Source organism: Cydia fagiglandana, chromosome 1, assembly GCF_963556715.1.
Source record: "Cydia fagiglandana chromosome 1, ilCydFagi1.1, whole genome shotgun sequence".
In the NCBI taxonomy this organism is placed as follows: domain Eukaryota; kingdom Metazoa; phylum Arthropoda; class Insecta; order Lepidoptera; family Tortricidae; genus Cydia; species Cydia fagiglandana.
Genome location: NC_085932.1, coordinates 9704703 through 9726042, shown reverse-complemented (window position 1 = coordinate 9726042; position 21340 = coordinate 9704703). Strand labels below are relative to the sequence as shown.

At 36.7% G+C, this 21340-nt stretch overlaps 1 protein-coding gene across 2 annotated transcripts in view; it reads left to right on the top strand.

Annotated features, from left to right (window-relative positions):
* Nucleotides 1–21340, top strand: part of LOC134663868 (polypeptide N-acetylgalactosaminyltransferase 2) — a 96479-nt gene that overhangs the window by 68224 nt on the left and 6915 nt on the right. Inside the window, exons 5-7 of one of the 2 annotated variants that reach the window (XM_063520402.1) lie at nt 477–664; nt 16739–16852; nt 18470–18648. In XM_063520402.1, the coding sequence (XP_063376472.1) occupies nt 477–664; nt 16739–16852; nt 18470–18648 (481 nt within the window). Of the gene's footprint in view, nt 1–476; nt 665–16191; nt 16306–16738; nt 16853–18469; nt 18649–21340 lie in introns of both variants that reach the window. The other variant, XM_063520394.1, reaches the window with a different exon arrangement.

The following is a 21340-nucleotide window of genomic DNA, read 5'->3' as shown; positions in this document are numbered from 1 at the left end:
GTAAAACTTCTTAAGTAGGTGCTAACCTTCTCAGTAGGTACGTTAAAACGATTCAATTCGTTAATACACGTATTTAGGAGTAGGTTACATATACTTTAAACAAACTAAAGCTCATTTTTTGCTCCCACAGTGTACTGACCAACTAAAAACATGATCAAAAATGTTACATAACTAGGTACCTTGTAATGAACTTCCTCAACTAATAACTCTAATGATTCATTTGTTCTGTCAGATCATGTCGCTGCATGGCGATCTTGCTTGATTATTTTACATTGTAACATTTAAAATGGCCGTCTACAATTCTGAAGCATATCATATAGAGGTCGAGGCTCGACCGCACTTCAACTTCAATACCCAGTACCCACTTAACATTATGTTTCGTTTCTTGACTTTGAAGAGCTGTCGCGAGCCACAACAAAAATGGTCGATGTTATTCTTTTGCATTCTGATTTCTAAGAATGTTTTATTTTATATAGCGGAAGACGGTGCAGCGCTGCGTGCTATCCGCAAGGTGCGCGTGATTCGCAACACCAAGCGCGAGGGGCTGATGCGTTCGCGCGTGCGCGGCGCCGACGCAGCCACGGCGCCCGTGCTCACCTTCCTCGACTCGCACGTCGAGTGCAACGCGCACTGGCTCGAGCCGCTGCTGCAGAGGATCAAGGAGGTACCTACTACATATTTTTTATTTAAATAAAAATACATACTTGCAAACGACAGAGAGCGATAATACAAGTAACGGAGCGCCTATCAGGATACGACTTTCAAACAATACTTACTTATGTGTATAAGTAAGTACTGATCTATTGAAGTAGTACCTAATTAAACTTACGTACAGTGAGTAAAGACTAGCAGCTGATAATATTCTAGATTTCTCTAAACATCGACATAATACAGTTGTTTACTGTAGCGATATTTCTTACGTTCTATTTTCACTTTTCACTATTGTGATGAGGTAAAAGTTCATGAGCTGAGAAACGTTTTAGTGCTTATAATTAGTAGTGTAGAATAATGGGAGATGTTGCTACAACAATACGTGCGTCAAACATTGAGCGTTCCAATTGGAAAACCTATGTTGAAAGTCAAAGTAGGTAATCTTAATGAAAAGTAGGTAGTACTCAACATAAATTATTTAGTTCTTACAAAATTCAAGATAAATATAATTGGGATTAAATATTTCTTTTCAACTGCTGCCAGAGTGCGCGAGGCAGACTCCGGAACGTTTCAGCAATCATAATTTACTAAATTTCTTTAGTTACCTACCTATCTACACTTCATGGCATATTCTATCATCTAAGTCACCTTGTCACTCCGTCCTCTTTCACACTCTTTCAACATACCAAAATCATTTAAACTGTTTTAAACGACATTTTAATACTCGTTATTTATCACATCACCCTCAATTTTATTAGCAATATAGGTACCTTTCACAGACTAAAAAAAACTATCTTACACCAAAACTAAAATATATTTTTAAAAGCTAGCCTAAGTTTCTTCGAAACTGACCTATCTTAACCTATTGATAAAATGTTGATACATAACAGTCGCGCTTGTGTCAAGTAGGTAGCTTCGTCATCAATCTTTCTGTCAATGAACGGTCCATTAGCTGGTAACAAGATACGCAAACAAACCGCAACTTAATAAATATGCCGTCGTGATGCAATAGGGATTTATAACTATGCATTAATGACTTCTAATAGCGAGATTAACTTTGCTGCTAGAAAATTATCTAATATAGGACTTCGTTTGAAATAGGGAAAGGGTATGTTGTATCACCGGTGCTGAGGAATATGGGGAGAGATTAATTCAATTCTGCGCTGTTATCTAGATGTCAATTTGTAACAAACATGTTGATAGGTGAATATTTTATACTTAGGTAATATAGTTTAGGTAAGTGAAGAGGTCAATCCGAAGATATACTGAGCCATGGTTGTAAGCATATTATAGAGGCAAATTGTTAATTTAATAATATATCTACAGTCCCATCTCTGAATAAATAAAAACACTTCGTTATTTACCTGTATGCTATTACTATTGTTACATATCAGTAGGGGATGACACATGTTATTTATTGACTATGAGTATCGTAAATATATCAACGATTAAGCGCTGGTGGCCTAGCGGTAAGAGCGTGCGACTTGCAATCCGGAGGTCACGGGTTCAAACCCCGCCTCGTACCAATGAGTTTTTCAGAACTTATGTACGAAATATCATTTGATATTTACTAGTCGCTTTTCGGTGAAGGAAAACATCGTGAGGAAACCGGACTAATCCCAATAAGGCCTAGTTTCCCCTCTGGGTTGGAAGGTCAGATGGCAGTCGCTTTCGTAAAAACTAGTGCGTACGTCAAATCATGGGATTAGTTGTCAAGCGGACCCCAGGCTCCTATGTGAGCCGTGGCAAAATGCCGGGATAACGCGAGGAAGAAGAAGAAGAGTTTCAACGATTAATTTAAGCAGCACGGCAACAGTAAATCTTTATTTAAAATAAACATAGAAACAGAAAAAATGTTGACACTTAAAATTTTCCTGGCAAACGTGGAGTGCTTCGAAAAGAATCCAGTCTGTCGAGTACTCGCTAAATGCTCTAGTCACTCAAACTCGTCGAGCGGCCTACCTCTGCCTAGTTGTCGCAGGTACGAGATACCTGCGACAGATACCATGGTTGGGTTCGGTATACTTATTCAATATCTTATATGTGATAAATAGGGATAATATAGGGATATGGTATGGTATACCTACTTTAAATCAATAAATGAATAAAATACTTTTTCATCTCACATGATTGAGGTTTAGAAGTATGTATACGAGTATGTTGTCTGGAAGAGATCGCTGTTTAGCGATAAGTCCGCCTGTTGTTACCTACATATTTGTACCTGTTCATACTTTTGTACCATTTCTTTTGTAGTGTGCAATAAAGCATTTTATTATTATTATTGTATCTCCTTGGATATCACGGGCCTATAATCCCGGTTTTTTGATAGGCTTGCGTGGGGACACAGATCCAACACGTAGAGGCCCCTTGGAGAGCTTTTATGTCATGTAGAACGCCTGCTGGAACCCGTTCACAGGTGCAACAATAGACACCCGTGAACCGGTTTCAGCAGGCATTGGGACTATTGTAGAAAAAGAACAGTATACCGGTCTATGGATTGAAGTTTGGGTGGACTATGAGACTGGGCTATTGTAAAAGAGGTCCGGACACCTGCCATAACTTATTATTATTATTTGTTTGTCCTTTCCACATCTCGGGACCATGGGATCCCGGACTTTTGGGAGGCGTGCGTGGGGCCGAAGCCAACAGCGCAGAGGCCCTTTAAGACAATTTAATCTAAAGGCAAGGGATACACGTGGCGGATACTATCCCCGAACGCACAATGTGATACATCCGGAGATGGTCTCCGCCAGGTGCAAAGACTATTGGAGTGCAGCACTTTTGTGCTGCGATGGGAACTAAGGTCATGGGCTATAGATTTGAAAGTTGGATGGACTGGATAATGGGCTATGGGAGAGACTAGCGGACACCTGCCGTGACAATCAGTCTCAAAATTGTGTAAGACAGGTGGTGACTCGCCTACTCATTTAGTGGGCCCTACAACGGCCGCACGCACAGTGCGACAATAGGGCAACACTTCGGAGCGGCTGTAAGGTTGTCGAGAGGTGAGTCTGCGGTAGCCAGATCCCGGTGATCCGTTCAGCAGGCCGCCGGCGTTATGACATTTTACACTTCCAACCTGGAGCATAGGTCGCGCTCTTGCGACTCCACTCTGGCCGGCCAATCAAGGCAAGCACAGAGGCGAGGGCCAGATGACAGGGCCCTCTGGAATAGGGGTCCGCGGTGTCGCCACTCACCGTCAGCTCGCCACAAGCTGCCCCCGCGGGGTTATTATTATTATTATTATATGTTCCCAAAAGCCTTAAATTATAAATACAAATCCGCTGTTATTGCAAAGCGGAGTAGAAATGTGTATCGCTGCAGTAAATAGCATATAACATAACATAATATTTTGGTTTTTTTATTTAAGTATTTCATAAAATTGGAAACGAACTGTTTTAATTAGATTTTAAGCTATCCATTGTTAGTAGTGTTACTAATCGACAATGTATTGTGTCTTTATTCGATTCATTCGCCACAATATGATTTGTAGGTCAGCGTGTCGAGTCCATTATGTTTGCTTACTACAGGTTTTAATTCAATGTATTACGTTAGAGTTAAGTAGACCAAAATAAATCTGCAACAATTTTGATAGCACACACAGTGCAAGTGTTATTTTAAAGGTCACACTTCTATGAAATGACGATGAAGTAATACTTGCACTGCGTATGCTATCAAAATCGTTGCAGACTTTTCTTGGTCTAATTCTAGTACCTTCTGAAGTTTTTTATATACTATAGGTATATAGATAGTAACTATAAACTTACTCCTGTACGCTTCCTAGCCGCAAGGTTGTCTAAGAGTTGCACATAACTAGGTAGAATTAGACCAAGACAAGTCTGCAACATTTTTGGCAGCACACGCAGTGCAAGTGTTTTTTTTAAATAAAACTAACGATTAAATGTCATTCTTCTAGAAATAGATATTTCAACTTCCGTAGATATTTGAACTCAGTTAAAAACGTGGTAACTATTTACAAACGATATGTCACAAGCACAGTCATGTTTATAAAACACTTCTATAAGCAGGTGTTAAATTATTAAATAGACACCAAACCTGCACCTTCCGCGCGTGTCCCTCTTGGAAAAAGAAACAAAAAAAAATACTCTTGTAAAAGAAGTTGCGAAAACTTCTAATAGGAACCTAATATTGGTTGTTTGATCTTCTGTCTATTCGAGTCTGACTCTGAACTATTATACATAAATTTGATGACATCATAAAGACTGCATACATGGGGAATACATATTTGCTGACATGAAATAATATAGGTGGTATATCTCCTTCATTTATTAGCTATTTTATTTGGTAACTACAAGATAGGCGTAAATAGCAAATAACAGTTTGGATATGAAGATTGTATTTATGAATACTTCTGGACAAGGTTGTAAGTATCTCGCGGAACCCAAAACGGCCGAGCACTAGATCACGTCCCAGCATGCTAATGTCAAGGCTCGTGACTCGGCGCCTCGCTCCGACGTCCGCCGCGGAACCACTTGCAATTTTATTTTTAACCTTATTTTACTCCTTATATATTCGCCGCATGTCACCAACACTAGTTTACCTGGAGCGATTTGCTTTTCGCTTGTTTGTAAGCATCATCGACTGTGAATTTCAATTGAAATAGATTTTGGAGAGTTTAGAGAAATTTTGTGTTCGTCATGAGTGTATGGGTGTTTTGAATTCCGTTGAGGTACAGAATGCATTTGCGAGGACGTGCAAATATTACATAACATATGTTTTATCCTTTATACTAAGTTTTTGGCTGTAGAGACAACAATTTCCTTTGTTACTCAGGTAGAGTTTACCGTGTATTAATTGCACATGAATTCCAAAGGTATTTCGTAGACTTTGTATTGACTAATGGACAAGGCTATAAACTGCACCTGTTTCTACTAGTGATGGGTGGGCACTTGGGCAGATCATATCTATTAACGGGTATCATCGGAGGTCGAGTGCACTTAACGAGAGGTCGTGAATCTGCCTTAATCACCTGCCGCTGTCGGTCCCCGGCTCGAATCCAAGTGGCTCGTCACTTCCGTCTAGATGGAACTTGATAATACATGTATATTGAAGCTATTTAAATTGTGTATGTGCTCTCCTGTCCAAATAAACCGTACCCCACATAAGAAAAGTTATATAATTAGTTGTTACTACTAACTTCGCTCAAGATTCTAAATTATAAAATCTTTCGCTTGCACGGAACGCAAAATGAGCACTTGGAGAAATTATCAATTAAAGAGATACGTAGTAGGACCTTCAAAATGCATGTCGATATTATAAATAAGCCGAAGGGCAAGATTAAGTTTATAAAAAATATTTTATTTTATTTTATTTTATTTTATTTTATTCGGGATGCTTACTGCCTAATATACATAGGTTAATAGACTTATCTACTATATGCAAATTACAAGCTTCCACATATATAATGCTAAATAACATAAACATAAAGGTCTCAAATTAGCAGAGTATTACACTATATAGGAATATTCCTGATAAACCATGAACGCAAACTTAAGTCAGGTAACGTTAACTATCTATTGAAAATAATATTTTTAACATTATTAATCTTGCTGTGAAACAAATCTACATCGGGCATATCATTAAGTTCATTAAATAACCTGATTGTACGAGGGAAGAAACATTTTTTACGAATGTTATTGCGAGAAAGAGGGAGGCGAAGCAAGGGTCTTCTGCGCAGTTGCGAGACAGGTATATAAAATTGTACTTTGCTCACAAGATCCGGGGAATCGACTATACCTCCTATGTCTTTTTCATTATGTGGTGCACAATAAAGAATATATTATTATTATTATTATTATACCTTGGGCAATTTTCATTAATAAACTTACGTCATTTGCCAATCGTCTCTTAAATAAAGGGACAAGATGGAATTTTTTGCATGACATAAGATAGTTGTCCATAGATAGCTTAAATTTAAAGGAGAGGAATCTAACAAACTTCTTCTGAATTTTTTCAATATTTTCTGCATACACCTTATAGAACGGGTTCCATATTTGAGAAGCATATTCGAGTTGAGATCTTACATAGGCACAGTATATGATTTTAATTGTTTTCATTTTTTTAAAGTCACCAGCAGATCGAATCAGAAAGCCAAGAGCTTTATAGGCTTTGTCAGTAATACTTTCTACATGCTCATTAAAAGTAAGTTTATCATCATAAATGACACCTAGATCCCGGCAGGACTTTTTAGTTATAAGGTTATGTGATTTAATTTTGTACACACTCTTATAAACATTTCTTTTCCTAGTAAAACTCATACTAAAGCATTTTGAAACATTTAAATCTAAATTGTTGTTTTTACAATACAAATCCAGTCTATCTAAATCATCTTGCAATAATTTTGCGTCAAATTCACTATTAACTATTTTGAAGATTTTCATATCGTCCGCATAAAGCAGAAACATACTATTTGTATATATGCTGAATCGAATTAACTTAATGTTAAGAAGAGGATTTCTACAACCTTTAACCACGCAACATAAATTACTCTCACCACTGATACCGATTTTGTTTATTTTTTATTGCAAAGTCATGTAAGCATTCATCATGTCATGTAAGGTGTCGACACATCCAACAGTAATTTTATCTATTAATGTCAAAATGATCTCTATAACGTTTCATCGGGGTTATCCCACAACCGCCACAACCAAACGATAGCAATTACCTCTGTTGCAACGCGAACTAATGTCGACGCGGCAGAGCGAGCACGGACGGATTACGTACGAGATGGCCAAAACCTCGCGTAATCTCGACCAGAGACAACTACACCAGTAGATAAGGACTGTCAATCTGCATCATAGGAATTTATGTTGCTCATAATTTTTCTAGAAGTGTCTTGTGAGGCACTTTGAGTCTCTGGTTAACGGTTCAATTTGTGTCTGAGACTTCACACAAGTGGCGCATGGTGGCACGTGGTACAGTCAAGTGTAAAAATATGGGTGCATACAACTTACTCAAAAATATTTCCCATGATTTCCCATAGTTCTTAATTGGCTGACATAAGAGTTATGGGACATATTTTTGAGTGTAATGAGATCATGATTATCATGTGTGCACACATATACACTTGACTGTACATATAACAATAATGACGAACGCGACTTTGTACGGAGGCTAGCAATCTTTAATATTTACCTATCTGTGCCCGGTAACAAATATCGATAATGCACTTGCAGTCATCATCCAATTCCGAACCTACAACAACAGCATTAGAACTCAATATCCCCCATGGTATTAAAGTTGTAATCCGAACGTGCCGCGTGCTCGTTGAAAATCAATTGTGTCATTTCACAATGGAGAACAGTTTATTTAATTCGTTGTAATGGCACTCGACAAAAGTGTAGGTAAGGCATTAATATGGCATCAATTACCCAACGATTTCGATTTCATTGATTTCAAAACAGCAAATTTTAGAATTTCATTACTTGAAAATAAAAACTGTTAGTAGGTATTGAATAACTGTTTTTTGGTTTTACTTGGGTATAAGGTTAGAGGTGTTGAATAATTTTACGGTTTAGACTCACTTGTTTAAAAAAAACATAGTATGTCTCACAACAGTTTAACCCTTTATAAGGCATAAGGGTGTCAGGAATTATGCAAAATTGAACTCTATAACTTTGAAATAAAGTTCAAAATCAGGTGGGAAATATATTCCCTCTGCCTTATAAAGGCTTAAATTCGATTAGGGTAGAGGTATTTCTCTGGCACGATATTCACACCAAATGATAAAAAATATAGTAACGTTAAATTCGTCAAATTGATGGAAATGTCACAGGGTTTAACATTTAAGTCACAGGCTGGGTCTAAACTAGGCATTTATACAGACAATTTTCTTTAACTCTTAGCCAGTATGAAAACGGATGGGAAGTAAACGATAAACAAGCAACAGCTCTCGAGGGAAATTACGCTGTCACTCTACGGCAAATAAGAAATGAACCAGGGGCAGAAAGTCAAGGCCAAGGCTAATACTTATTAGGCTTGGTTTTATTCAATGAACTGAAAAAAGAGACAAGAATTGAAAGTTTATGTTAAAAAAAATTGAGATTCACACGAATGAACGATAAATAATACGTGTCATTCCGACTGGGTAAATAGTAACGGAATTACCTAATATAAATATCGCTTACATGCATTGTTTATAAGGGTAGGTACAGTCAGCAGCAGAAGTTGTTAAGCGGGCGATATGTTCAAAATTACCTTGACACACTCTTATTCTTTTAACAATAAAGTCGCGTCAAGATCATTTTGAGCACCTCGCCCGCTTAGCAGCTTCTGCTGCTGATTGTACATTATATTTTTAAATACATGCTAAGAATGCAGAATTAGGTTTAGGTTTAAAGAAATTTATTTCTCATAAAGAATTACAAGATTCACTTACATGAGAAAATTTACATGTTAAAACTAAGACTAAGCATACAGTGTACACAAAAAGAAAACATGTTATTCATAGTGGGTAGAAATGCCTTACATATATTTCATCGATATCGAATTATAATATATTTCATCGATACTAACTAAAGATAAAATTTAATAATGTCGAATCTAATGTCTCATTATAAATAAAAAGCCAGGAATTAATTACCTATAATTGATATTCGCATGCTTAGTACAATCACCGTACATAATTAAGTTTGTCGTTAAAGTTTGCTCACGTTTGTCTAAGCTTAAAATTAGCAATGTAAATGAATCGTGTGCTTATAAAGACACGCCGATTCCAGATAAATTGGACATTCGTTGTAATCGTTGTCACGAGATCCATGCAGGACACGTAGGTGCAAGATCAAGGTCTACGGTACAGGTTAGAGGAAAAAAACTAGGTACCTACCTACCTGGAGACTCGAACTCGATGGCTTTGAATTAATTAAATCTCAGAAAGAACATAAATTCGCTAATCCGGAAAAAAATGCACAACGACGAGTGAAGATGCTGGAAATAGTTTGAAAGTGGAGTACACAACGACGAGTGAAGATGCGGGAAATAGTTTGAAAGTGGAGTACAAGATACTGGTTAGACAATTTCTGCTACGGCCCCCTGTAATTCTAAATTAGAATTAACTCTTTCAAAAGTAATAAACCGATTTGCTACAAAAACACCCGTCTAAGGCTTTAGATAATTTTGTTGGATAACTCATACTCGTGTTAAAGAGTTTCTTTATACTCGCACATTGATCGTTTCGCCAGCGCGCGGTACCTCGCAGTCATCAATCACGGGTTTTTGCTGCCATTTGCCGCACCACGAGTCGTCATGTCTGTGTTCAAGGAGAATGGAAGGAAACGAAGATGTTATCCATGTTACAAATTACATTGAATAATGAATGTTGGTTATGTGTAGCTTAGTATGACATAAACCAGAACTGCATTAATTATTTTAATCAACGTCTTTTGGCCTTATGTAAACCTTGTTAATTTATATCCACTATTTTAGTCTAAAAATATCTACCAACAAAACTATGATTTTGGTTGCTCCACATTTATGATTTACTTCGACATCAAAACTAGGTATGGTTGTGATTTATCTTTGAGATTTTCTTCTGGCTATTAAAACTACTTTGAAACCACGCCATCTTGACAATCTTTAAATTATGTACCTTCTTATCAGTCTGCACAGTTGATAGTTAAATGTTGTTTGGAATTATTTAATTCAAACAGTCTGTGTTCATATTTGATTGAATCAAATATCGACAACTGAATATTGATAGATATTATGCTGATATTATAAGGGACCCGCGATATTGTTCTTTAAAAGTACTAAAAAATGAGACAAACCGCCTAACTAATCGAATCGAATCGATTGACGTGTCGATTCGCTCCGTTTTTCCTTACACTGCGTCATGATGAGACGAACGGCGTCTGAAGTAGTTTCACAAGCGATTTAGTTTGAAAGTTGGTTGCCTCATGCACAAAGTATATCTTACGGATAACTCACTGCATTCTAATACGTGTCCTAAACTGAGAGCGACCAGCGATTTGACCAATCAATGTTTATTGTACATTCTGTTTTTTAAGTGGCCTTGTTTAAATTATTGCACTTAACATTATTTTCATTTTTACATACGAGCACTACTAATACTACTAAGTACTAAACTACCCACCACTACTACCCACTATTACTTTTAGTAAACTGGGCGGTAAAAAAGGATTAGATAAGGCATACTACTTTTATGTTAATTTCCATCAAATGGTAATAAGTTTACGAGTATCATGTCCAAAAGAAAAATTAAGAATCATTTTATCAGTCATTGCGGTGATTACTTCGCTTTAATAAGCGTCCCAATAATAACATCCTATGTTTATTATCCTTTACATAAACAATTAAAAAATCGTTTTGGATTAACAAGTTTATGGCTTCCAATCGCGGCGCCCCCTGTCGCTCAAATTGCTCAACCCGAGCGGTGAGCGGAAGATGCGGAGTTGTGTAAGGATCAATGCTGATCCCTTCACCGTAGCGCTAAATCTGCCTAGTAAAGGATGACTCACTCTAGACCAGGCCAGACCCGGACCGAGGGGTCCGACACGTCATTTTCTATGACGGCTGATCGATCACGTGGTGCTTTTCATAGAAAACGAAGCCGGAAGCACCGGCCCGGCCCCGGCCCGATTTAGACTGAGTCATCCTTAACACTACATTAATATCTCATAGACTGAAAGATGAGACTGTGTAACCAATTCTGCTGTGAATAAAAACAAATTTTATTAAAATTATAAATACATTACTCATTTTAGAAATTGTACGCTTCGTTCGTCAATCGTTCTAATTTTCTGAAGAATAATAACATGAGTTCCATTAACGTGGACAATTGTTTATGCTCGACTTAACGAAGATTTTTAAGTGTGGGTGCTCGACTTTAACTACATTAGTAGGTCCCTTATGTGACAGATTGCTGTAGGACTTTACAGACACTCAATATTAAACCAACCAAGTCACCGCACTTAAATACTGCATTCCGTAGTGTTTATAGACTAAATAATCTTAATTGAAGGAAACGATTTCGCGTCTTAATTGAGCTTGCAATTTCATTGCTGTTTTTCTGATTACACCTATTAAACGTCGATGGTTTTTTTTCGACGACGTTAACGTTTTTTACCAATATGTCCAAAACTCTACGATGTTGTTTATCGACAGAGATCATGGTTTTACTTTACAACCTTTAATTAATTTCACCAGTTATAAACTTGCTTGTCAGAATGTCAAATCTTTAATACATACTTATTTTTATGAGTCATACAATAGTCGCCCAAAGCTAATGTTTAATTTGTCTTTAGTTTTTATTTGTAGTTTGGGGTCATCCATTAATTACGTCACACGAATTTCTAGGTTTTTTGACCCCTCCCCCCTAGTGTGACGTCACATTTTTTCTACGAAATCGCCAAATCGAATTAAGTAAGTACCTAAGTATTATTAATATTTTATCAAATTATTTTTGACGATATAAATATTAGTAATTTTATAACCCAAAACTGCTTAGGAAAGAAAATTAAACGAATAAAAACGATTATCGTTTTAAAAACTTGTTATTTAAATGTACAGCGAATAAAATAATTGAAATAAATTTTCGATTACTGATGAAGTTAAAGTGACGTCACAAAGTTTGTGTCTCCCCCCTCCCCCATGTCACAATATGTCACATTTTCTTGACCCCCTCCCACCCCTAAACGTGTGACGTAATTAATGGATGACCCCTTTCTTTGTATTGTATTTTTTTTTGTAGTTTCACAGTGCCCTGGGTTTACTGTAATGCTGTGTTACTTATTTGACTAATAAAATAAAAAATAAAAAAATAGATCATTATTATCATTAATTTTGCCAGCAAATACTTAGCTAGTAATATAATTTCACGTACTACTACCTACCTACCTAAACAAAGTCTTCCGCCGCGTCTGTCTGTTTACATTTATGTATGTTCGCGATAAACTGAAAAATTACTGAACATGCAGTGCAATATTAATATTGTAGTGCAGTGTTCATGCAGTTTTTACTTATTAAAAAGTGATTATTGAAGAAGGTTTAGGTGTATAATTTGTTAAGGTACCTATACTACTCGTGCGAAGCCGGGGCGGGTCGCTGGTTATAGGTACATAATATTGAAAACCATAACGAATGATATCTGTATGCCAAGTGAATTGAGCAGCCTATGAGCTCTTTAAAAACCAAGTCGTGCGTCATGCTTTAATAGGATTTGGTTGATTTGATTAGCAATTTAGATTTTTATGGAAACTAGTTTAGCAAGTATTTACATTTATTTACATTTTTTATGTATTGCCTAAAATCGGTATTTATTTCATTATCTATGCAGTTTGTGTAAACAAATAAAACAAGACCGAAGTGATCCCATAAGTGTTCCGTGAACAATGTTTTGTACGGAACACTAAAAAAACGAAATCATCCAATATACATAAACTCTAAACTGGTTATAGATCCCTAATTATTTTAAAGTTTGGCATACCTACCTACTTCTAAGTAGGTACAGTCAAGGTATTAAATATCGACTCGGACAAAGTGCCAAAAATATGTACCTACTCACCACCTTTGATGTATGGGCAATAAGGTCATGTACACATATTTATGACACTTTGTCCGTGTACCTTGACTGTACCAAGAAAAACATCACAGCCATTCAGAACATACTTACTATTGTTGTGTTCCGTGTTTTGCATTTGGCACTTTGTAATCAAAAGTAGTAACATCATCTTCTGCCTCGAGTGACAGCGTGGTCCAATGTCAGCACATTCCGGTTTGGGCCATGACATTCGCATAATCTTCTGAATGCTGCGGCCTTGAGCGGTTCACATTCGAGAGCCAACACGATCGATTGCATGTATACCTACGGCATTAAACATCTGAGCTTGTATAAATTATAAACTATAAACTGCGGAAGGTTTTGCTGTTGTGAAACAATTGTTCTGGTAGAATAGAATCATTGTTAAAGTCATTAGAAGTAAGTGTTTTAACATTGCATTGTTAAAACAAGTTACACAAGACCTAAGTCTCAGCTCGGGATCTAATCCGATAACATATTCATAATTATAAAGGACATTAATAGAAATTATTTATATAACACAGATAATTTAACAAATTCAGTTAACATCGTTACAAACGATACGTAAATTATGTATAAGTATTGCTTTAGGTAAAGAAAGCAGGAGTTAACGAAGACATATATGAAGTAGTCTGCAGTTTTCACAATTATGACCATAAACTTAGATGACTGTCTGAACATCTGTCTGTTGTGCCCTTTCGACTCTCTCTAACCTTTTCTTCGGTCGGAAAATGTTTATTGCGTGACCTTTCCTTAAGAGAAATGTAGGCTCAAGTAATGAATATAGGATCTGATAAGTAAGTATAGGTAAATTATTAATAATTTATGTACAGTCTTAAACCAGGTATTAATAAGTAAATCAGAAAAGCAAAAAATCCAAAACCATAATCAGTGTGCAGCCAAAGATTATCAAAGAACAAATTGGTTACAACTGAACAATTAGCTTATTTGAATAACCTTAGACTTTCTAAAATATCAATTATTAAAATCTAGAACGAGTAGACTGTAATCCCGGCATCGACGGGTCAAGGCCTATCACGTTCGGTTCATGGGTCCGACCATGTTAATTCACTTCGCCTTATTAGCCCAAACGTCCGTGTTGGATTCCTTAGTATATAAAAACAAAAGCGATGCCGTATTTACGCAAACATGGCTATTTAAATTGCCATAACCCAATTGTTAATTGCTAATTCCGCTACACTAAGGTAATCAAAGGTTTGATATGTTAGGCATTAAGGTAATCAAAGGTTTAATATAATATCAGGCATGTCAGGTTAACATGAGCTAAAGCTTTAGATAATTCTAAACATAAACTAGTGACATTACTAAATACTATAATATATATGTTTGCATATATGGTTACACGGGTACATAAAGTTCGCTCTATAATATAAACGAATCGAAAAGTCACCATGACGGCCTCAGCCCACCTCGTCTTATGCGTGACAAAATTTAATACCTAGGTTCTTAGTAATTACTCACGGGTTTAAGTGTCAGTAATTGAGAATATGACATTAACTATAGTCACCTCGCACGTGAGCACGATATGAACTAATGTATGATCCTTTGAATATAATCCGTCTTTTGCAATTCGGGAAATCAGAGACTAGAAAAGATATAAGAAAACTATATTAAAAATCATTAGCTATGTATTTTTTAAAAGCACAATTTTGCCAGCAGCATATCCTTCAAATCTTTTGAAATAGGATATTTCTTAATGCAGATTGCCTCAGTTACATCAAAGATCATTTAAATGTATCTAAGGTCAAAATTGCACCGCGAATTCCTAAGCTGAAATGAACGAAATAGTAAAAAATATGTATTTTATTTATTGTTTTGAGGCAACTAACACACAATAAGAATGTTGACCATACCGAAATTCTGGTTGCAAAGTGGAATAACGGTTTCTAATATTATACGTATAAGTATCATAAGTATTGCGATACAGCGGGGAAATGCTGCCAGCATCTACGGCACCATTCCGCAGGATAGTTTGTAATTATTTATTTTTAGATTAGTTTTATTTATTTTTAGATTTAGTTTTTAAGTTTTGTAGGTTAGTTATTTAATTATGTTTTAAGTATCATTTTTGTTTGTAGGTATTAAGTTTGTATACACTAATAAAGATATTATACCTAACTAGGTACGTGCTACCCTGTATCTACAAGTTTCCAATTTCATTACAGCGTCCCAGTTAAGAAATATCTTTCATTTATTACTTATGTCTTATACTCCAAGCCTCGCTCAAAACCTTAGTTTCTAATCCAGCATCAACTGTCTTTGCTTCCATGACAAGTTTTTATTTTTAATGAGCTAATGAGTTTAATTGAAGATTATGAGTAGAGTTATGCAGCTACTTGTAATAGGCTTATAGCTGACCTGATCGCACAGACATACATCTCAGCTTGACCTCGGGTCAACCAGTCGTTAAAAACATCCTGGTTGTAAATAAAATACTACAACCAGTACTTTAACTACGAATAACGTTCATAGTTTAATAAGCATAGTAAAAATTACTTAAAAACTCTTATTTATTTACTTAGTCTATTGCATTAACGTTTTATGTATCATTTTCAACATGTGTTATGACTGTATAATTCGTAAGCGTTGATAGACACTGATAGATTTCCATAATTTTTTATTGATGCTTCCACTTTGTATTGATTTTATGGCCGTCGGCGGCGAATAAACAATTAAATAGGGGCTTACTCGTAATTACGATAATCAGATTTAATAATCTGGATTAGTTCCGATTACTTAAATTAATTAAGTCTTGTAAGACGGAGAATCGTGCCTCGACTTTTTTTTGTAAAGTGAGGATGTTATTGAGTACCTACCTAATATTTGTATACCTGACTTGTACTCAGTTCATCAAAACCTTATTTAGTTTAAAACCAATTTTAGAACAACAACACTATAATCTCAGTACCAACCCAATATAATATAAACCGCTTTGCTAATAACTGTGTGTGTCGTGTTTCCAGGACCCGACTCGCGTGGTGTGTCCCGTGATCGATGTGATCAGCATGGACAGCTTCCAGTACATCGGTGCCTCGGCCGACCTGCGCGGCGGGTTCGACTGGAACCTGGTCTTCAAGGTAACCCAGACTTTGGTATCAGGACCCGACTCGCGTGATGGTGTGTCCCGTGATCGACGTGATCAGCATAGACAGCTTCCAGTACATCGGTGCCTCGGCCGACCTGCGCGGCGGGTTCGACTGTAACCTGGTCTTCAAGGTAACCCAGACTTCGGTATCAGGACCCGACTCGCGTGGTGTGACCCGTGATCGACGTGATCAGCATAGACAGCTTCCAGTACATCGGTGCCTCGGCCGACCTGTGCGGCGGGTTCGACTGGAACCTGGTCTTCAAGGTAACCCAGAATTCGTTATCAGGACCCGACTTGCGTGGCGTGTCCCGTGATCGACGTGATCAGCATGGACAGCTTCCAGTATATCGGTGCCTCGGCCGACCTGCGCGGCGGGTTCGACTGGAACCTGGTCTTCAAGGTAACCCAGACTTCGGTATCAGGACCCGACTCGCGTGGTGTGTCCCGTGATCGACGTGATCAGCATGGACAGCCTCCAGTACATCGGTGCCTCGGCCGACCCGCGCGGCGGGTTCGACTGGAACCTCGTCTTCAATGTAACCCAGACTTCGGTATCAGGTCCCGACTCGCATGTGCGTAGATGGTCATCTTTTTGGTACATCGGCGCCTCGGCCTGTCTGCGCATTCTTTTTTTTGAGTAATATTAGCTGTCTTATACCGGATTTAAAAACCAGTAGTATATCTTCTTTTCAAACACGTTCCGAAAGGCTAAGACAATATTATAGAGTATTATACTTCCATGAATACGATTTGTTTGTGTAGCGGCCCACCGATCCACTCCTCAATCATTTATTGAAGAAGTTTGGACAAAGGGTTGTATAAACTCTCGTCAATCATTCATCGCTGAGAAGGGTATCTGCTTTGCCCATACATCAAATAAATAATAGCTTCTGAAACGACCTCTACATATACAGTTTTATTTAGGTACTTTTACTGGGCATACAAATATAAAAAAGCCGATTAAGAATTAGCAATAACAAAATGTATTACAAATAGAGATGCGCCGAATATTCGGTAGTAATTCGGTATTCGGCATAATTTTCAATGTTCGTATTCGGCCGAATACTTCGGTTCAAACTGCCGAATATTTACCGAATAAACAAAATATGTTTTAAGGGCGTCCGCTAACTGGCGCGGGGTGCATTTCGCGGTCAGACATGAGACGGTTCCGTTTCTTTTCATAAAAATGTTTTATTTTTTATTATATTTTAATGTCTTATATGTATAATTAGGGGTGAACTGAAAACCAGCGCTGTGACAGCTAGTCTGTAACAGCAAATGCTGAGTCCATCCCTATTGTCACACTATTGGTTGTTATGTGTAAGTTTTATAACCAGAGCTCGGCAGGGGTGAGCCATTTTGACGTCACTTATGTCAAGTGTAGATATTAATAGAGATACACCTTAGAAATAAATATTAAAATAAAACTTTATTAATTATTACTACTTTACTTTTTTTTATTATTACTTTATTATTTATTACTTTAATTATAATTAAAGTAATATGACAATGCCTTATGTACAAATACACTTTAATAGTAGCATATGGATGTATAAACATATTATTTGAAAGGGTTTTACTAAAAAATTATTGCTATAAATTTTTTTTTAATGGCGACGTAAAAATCGTAGCGGAAGGCAGCCTAATTAAAATATTTTTTTTAGTTATTAAATTACACCACATATACCATCGAATGACAAGGCATGTCCATGTTGTGCAAACTCTGAAAACAGCTCACCCCCGCCGAGCTCTGTTTATAACATAAGAACGATTAATGTCAATCTATGTTAATTTCATTGTTGCTGGTTCAACACGTACTTATTGTTCAACATGTGATTTTTTTTGTTTGTTTTGTTTTTATCGTCTTAGTTTTCTTGTATGTGTGTGGCAATAAATAATTCTTATTCTTATTCTTATTCTTAAAAAAATTCCCGACCGATCCAGAGGGGAGGGGTCAAAACACTTGTGGAGTGCAGATTGCGGACCTGTATGAACTTAGACAGTTTTAGTCCAACCGAATATTCGGTTCGGTATGATGTGAAGAAGTCCGTATTCGGCCCATCTCTAATTAGAAATACGCAATACGGAGTACCTATACTGGCTAGTAGGGACCAGTGTGGTTGCAAAATTAAAAATCTTCAATAACTTTCCAGTGGGAGTACCTATCTCATTCGGAGCGTAGCGCGCGCCTGAGCGACCCCACGCAGGTGATCCGCACGCCCATGATCGCTGGCGGGCTGTTCAGCATGGACCGCAAGTACTTCAACAAGCTGGGCAAGTACGACATGAAGATGGACGTGTGGGGCGGCGAGAATTTGGAGATATCCTTCAGGTAACTGATTCAAAGCCTTTAGACGTCTAAAAACTTTATTCAAAGGGGTACTCTACTCCTACAGTCGTCATCAGATATATCGGAATGGCTGACGTGTTTAAAAATATCTGAATATGCAATCCAACGCCTTGGCAATAGAGGCGTGTTCAGATATTTGTGGATAGATGGCGACTGTACAAAACATTTATAAGCGTCGTACAAAGCTACTTACTAAGTAGTACCTAGGTATACATATTATGTTAATATACCTAAAGCTCTCCAGTACTTATTAGAACTTTTATTTTGTTTTACTTGATTTGGTGTCAAAGTTAGCAGTTTCTTCATGAAGGGAATTACCCGGAAACTTGTTGGGGTGTCTGGCGACCTATGAACAGGGTCATATGGGTCAATTTCACCAAACGAACATTTTTGTCTAATTTCCATGGAATTTTGAAATACCAACATTACACAAAAAAAATATGCTGAGAATTTGATAAAAAATAAAATAAATATTAATTTTCTTATGGGATAAAAATATGCATAAAACTATAAAAGTTATTTAAATTTAAAGTTTTGGTCAGGGCACGGGAATTAGTGTGTCCATGAAAATTAGATTTTACTAGGACGGAAATTAGAACACGGCACGGGAATTGTTTTCTTAACTTATTTTGGTACTTAAAACTATTATTTATGTATATTTTAATCTACAATAATATACTGCAACCATACTGAAGTGGCATCGGACATATTTACCTTCTTTAATTTTAGTTTCGAACGACAAATCTACGAAAGTATGTTACACTAAAAACTACGTATTTGACTAATCCTTTCCTTTATTTTAATGGCAACTAATCTCTCTTTCTTAGTAAAATGTACATATTTCAAAACAATACTTTGAGTAGTTTCGTAAACTTGTCCGCCTTTACATACAAAACTATTCATTAAAAAGTGTCATTATGTATCTGCATGTAGATAGGTACAAGGTGTATGATCTGGTATATGGTCTTATAGGAAATGATACTAAGAAATAAATAGGGGCACAGTGAGAAGAAGTTATTGTGTAAGTTAATCTGAAGAAATCGAATATGCTGCCTTCATAAATTGATAACCCAAAAAATTGTTTGAACACATATGAGGTAAGGTGGGGTAAGACTATCACCGGGGTAAGACTATCACTTGTATGGAATCCTCATACTGTTAGTCTTGCCCCGATCAAAATAAACTAAGTTAGTCTTACCCCACCTTACTTTACACATAGGTATACGGGGTGTCCCTGCCCTGCGGGAAAATCTTCAAAGTGTAGGTTGGTTAAGTAATTTCTCAAAAATATCATAATCTTCCTAAAAAAAACTTGCTAACAAAATACCCCCTGGCACTGACTAAAATAACCGACTTGGTTTCACATTACATCCCAAGACTTTTTTGTAGTAGAGTAGAAGAACTGCGTTGCGAGATTTGCATCTTTTTACATGAATTGAAATTATCCCATCTCTTTTTGTAGGCTGTCCTTCTTTTCGGGTAAACATACCTATACCATACTGATACTGTGTATATACATATCATAATACATCTTTATTCATACTCACATCGTCCATCGTAGTGTACCTTTACTTTCCCTACTAATTGTAAGAACTAAAAGGTAACGTTATCACATATATTTCTATAAGATTACAAACTTAATTATGCAGTTATCTTTAGAACGTGACTAATATTGCAGTATTATTAGATTTTTGTTGGCTTAAAAAGCTAAAACCTAATTACGTTTCAAATTTGGAACTTGTGGGTATGCTAGAAGTACCTTAAAATAATATTGATTGAGAGTGATTGTGCCAGTGACAAAACTAAGGGATTTTAAAGTGTATTAATTCTTAGACTACATGCTTAAATTAAATGTTATTTAGATAGAATGTTATTGAGATTTGATGGTACGGCCGTGCCACTTTGTTTTGCTCGACTTGGCGGCGGCACTGCCGTGCTCCCAGATCCTTTGTCCTTCTTCAGGCCTCAAACTATCTCCATACCAAATATGTATTATCAAGATGATATTGTTTCAGCGGCTTAAGCGTGACGAGATAACAGACAGACAGACAGAGATACTTTCGCATTTATAATATAGTAAGAATAGGATATATTTAATTTTTCTTGTACCTATTAGAAAAGCTAATTTATAACAACTAATCTATTAAACGAGCAATTCTTGTACATATTTCGGGGATCTCGGAAACAGCTCTAACGATTTCGATGAAATTTGATCATGTATGGGCGTTTTCTGGGATGAAAAATCGATCTAGGTCTCTGGGAAAACGCGCATTTTTGAGTTTTTAGGTAGGTATATGTTTTCCGAGCAAAACTCGGTCTCCCAGATATTTAAACTTTATACGGCTTACGCTGTCAGCTGTCAAATTTACAAAATAAAACCATTGTAAATTTGATTCATTTTGTTTCATGTAACCTTAGGTACGGGTATTATAATATGTAATAATTCCAAAAATAGTTTTATGTTTATATAATATTTTAATATTATAATATGATAAATGAATAAGGTAAGGTGGCGCAAGACTAACAGTACGAGGATTCCATACAAGTGATAGTCTTACCCCAGTGTCGTCTTACCCCACCTTACCTTACGAATTAAAATTGCCCGGGTTATTCGGGTCGGGTCGGGGTATGGGTCAAGTATGTACTATAGTACTTATACTAAAAAACCGTTCAT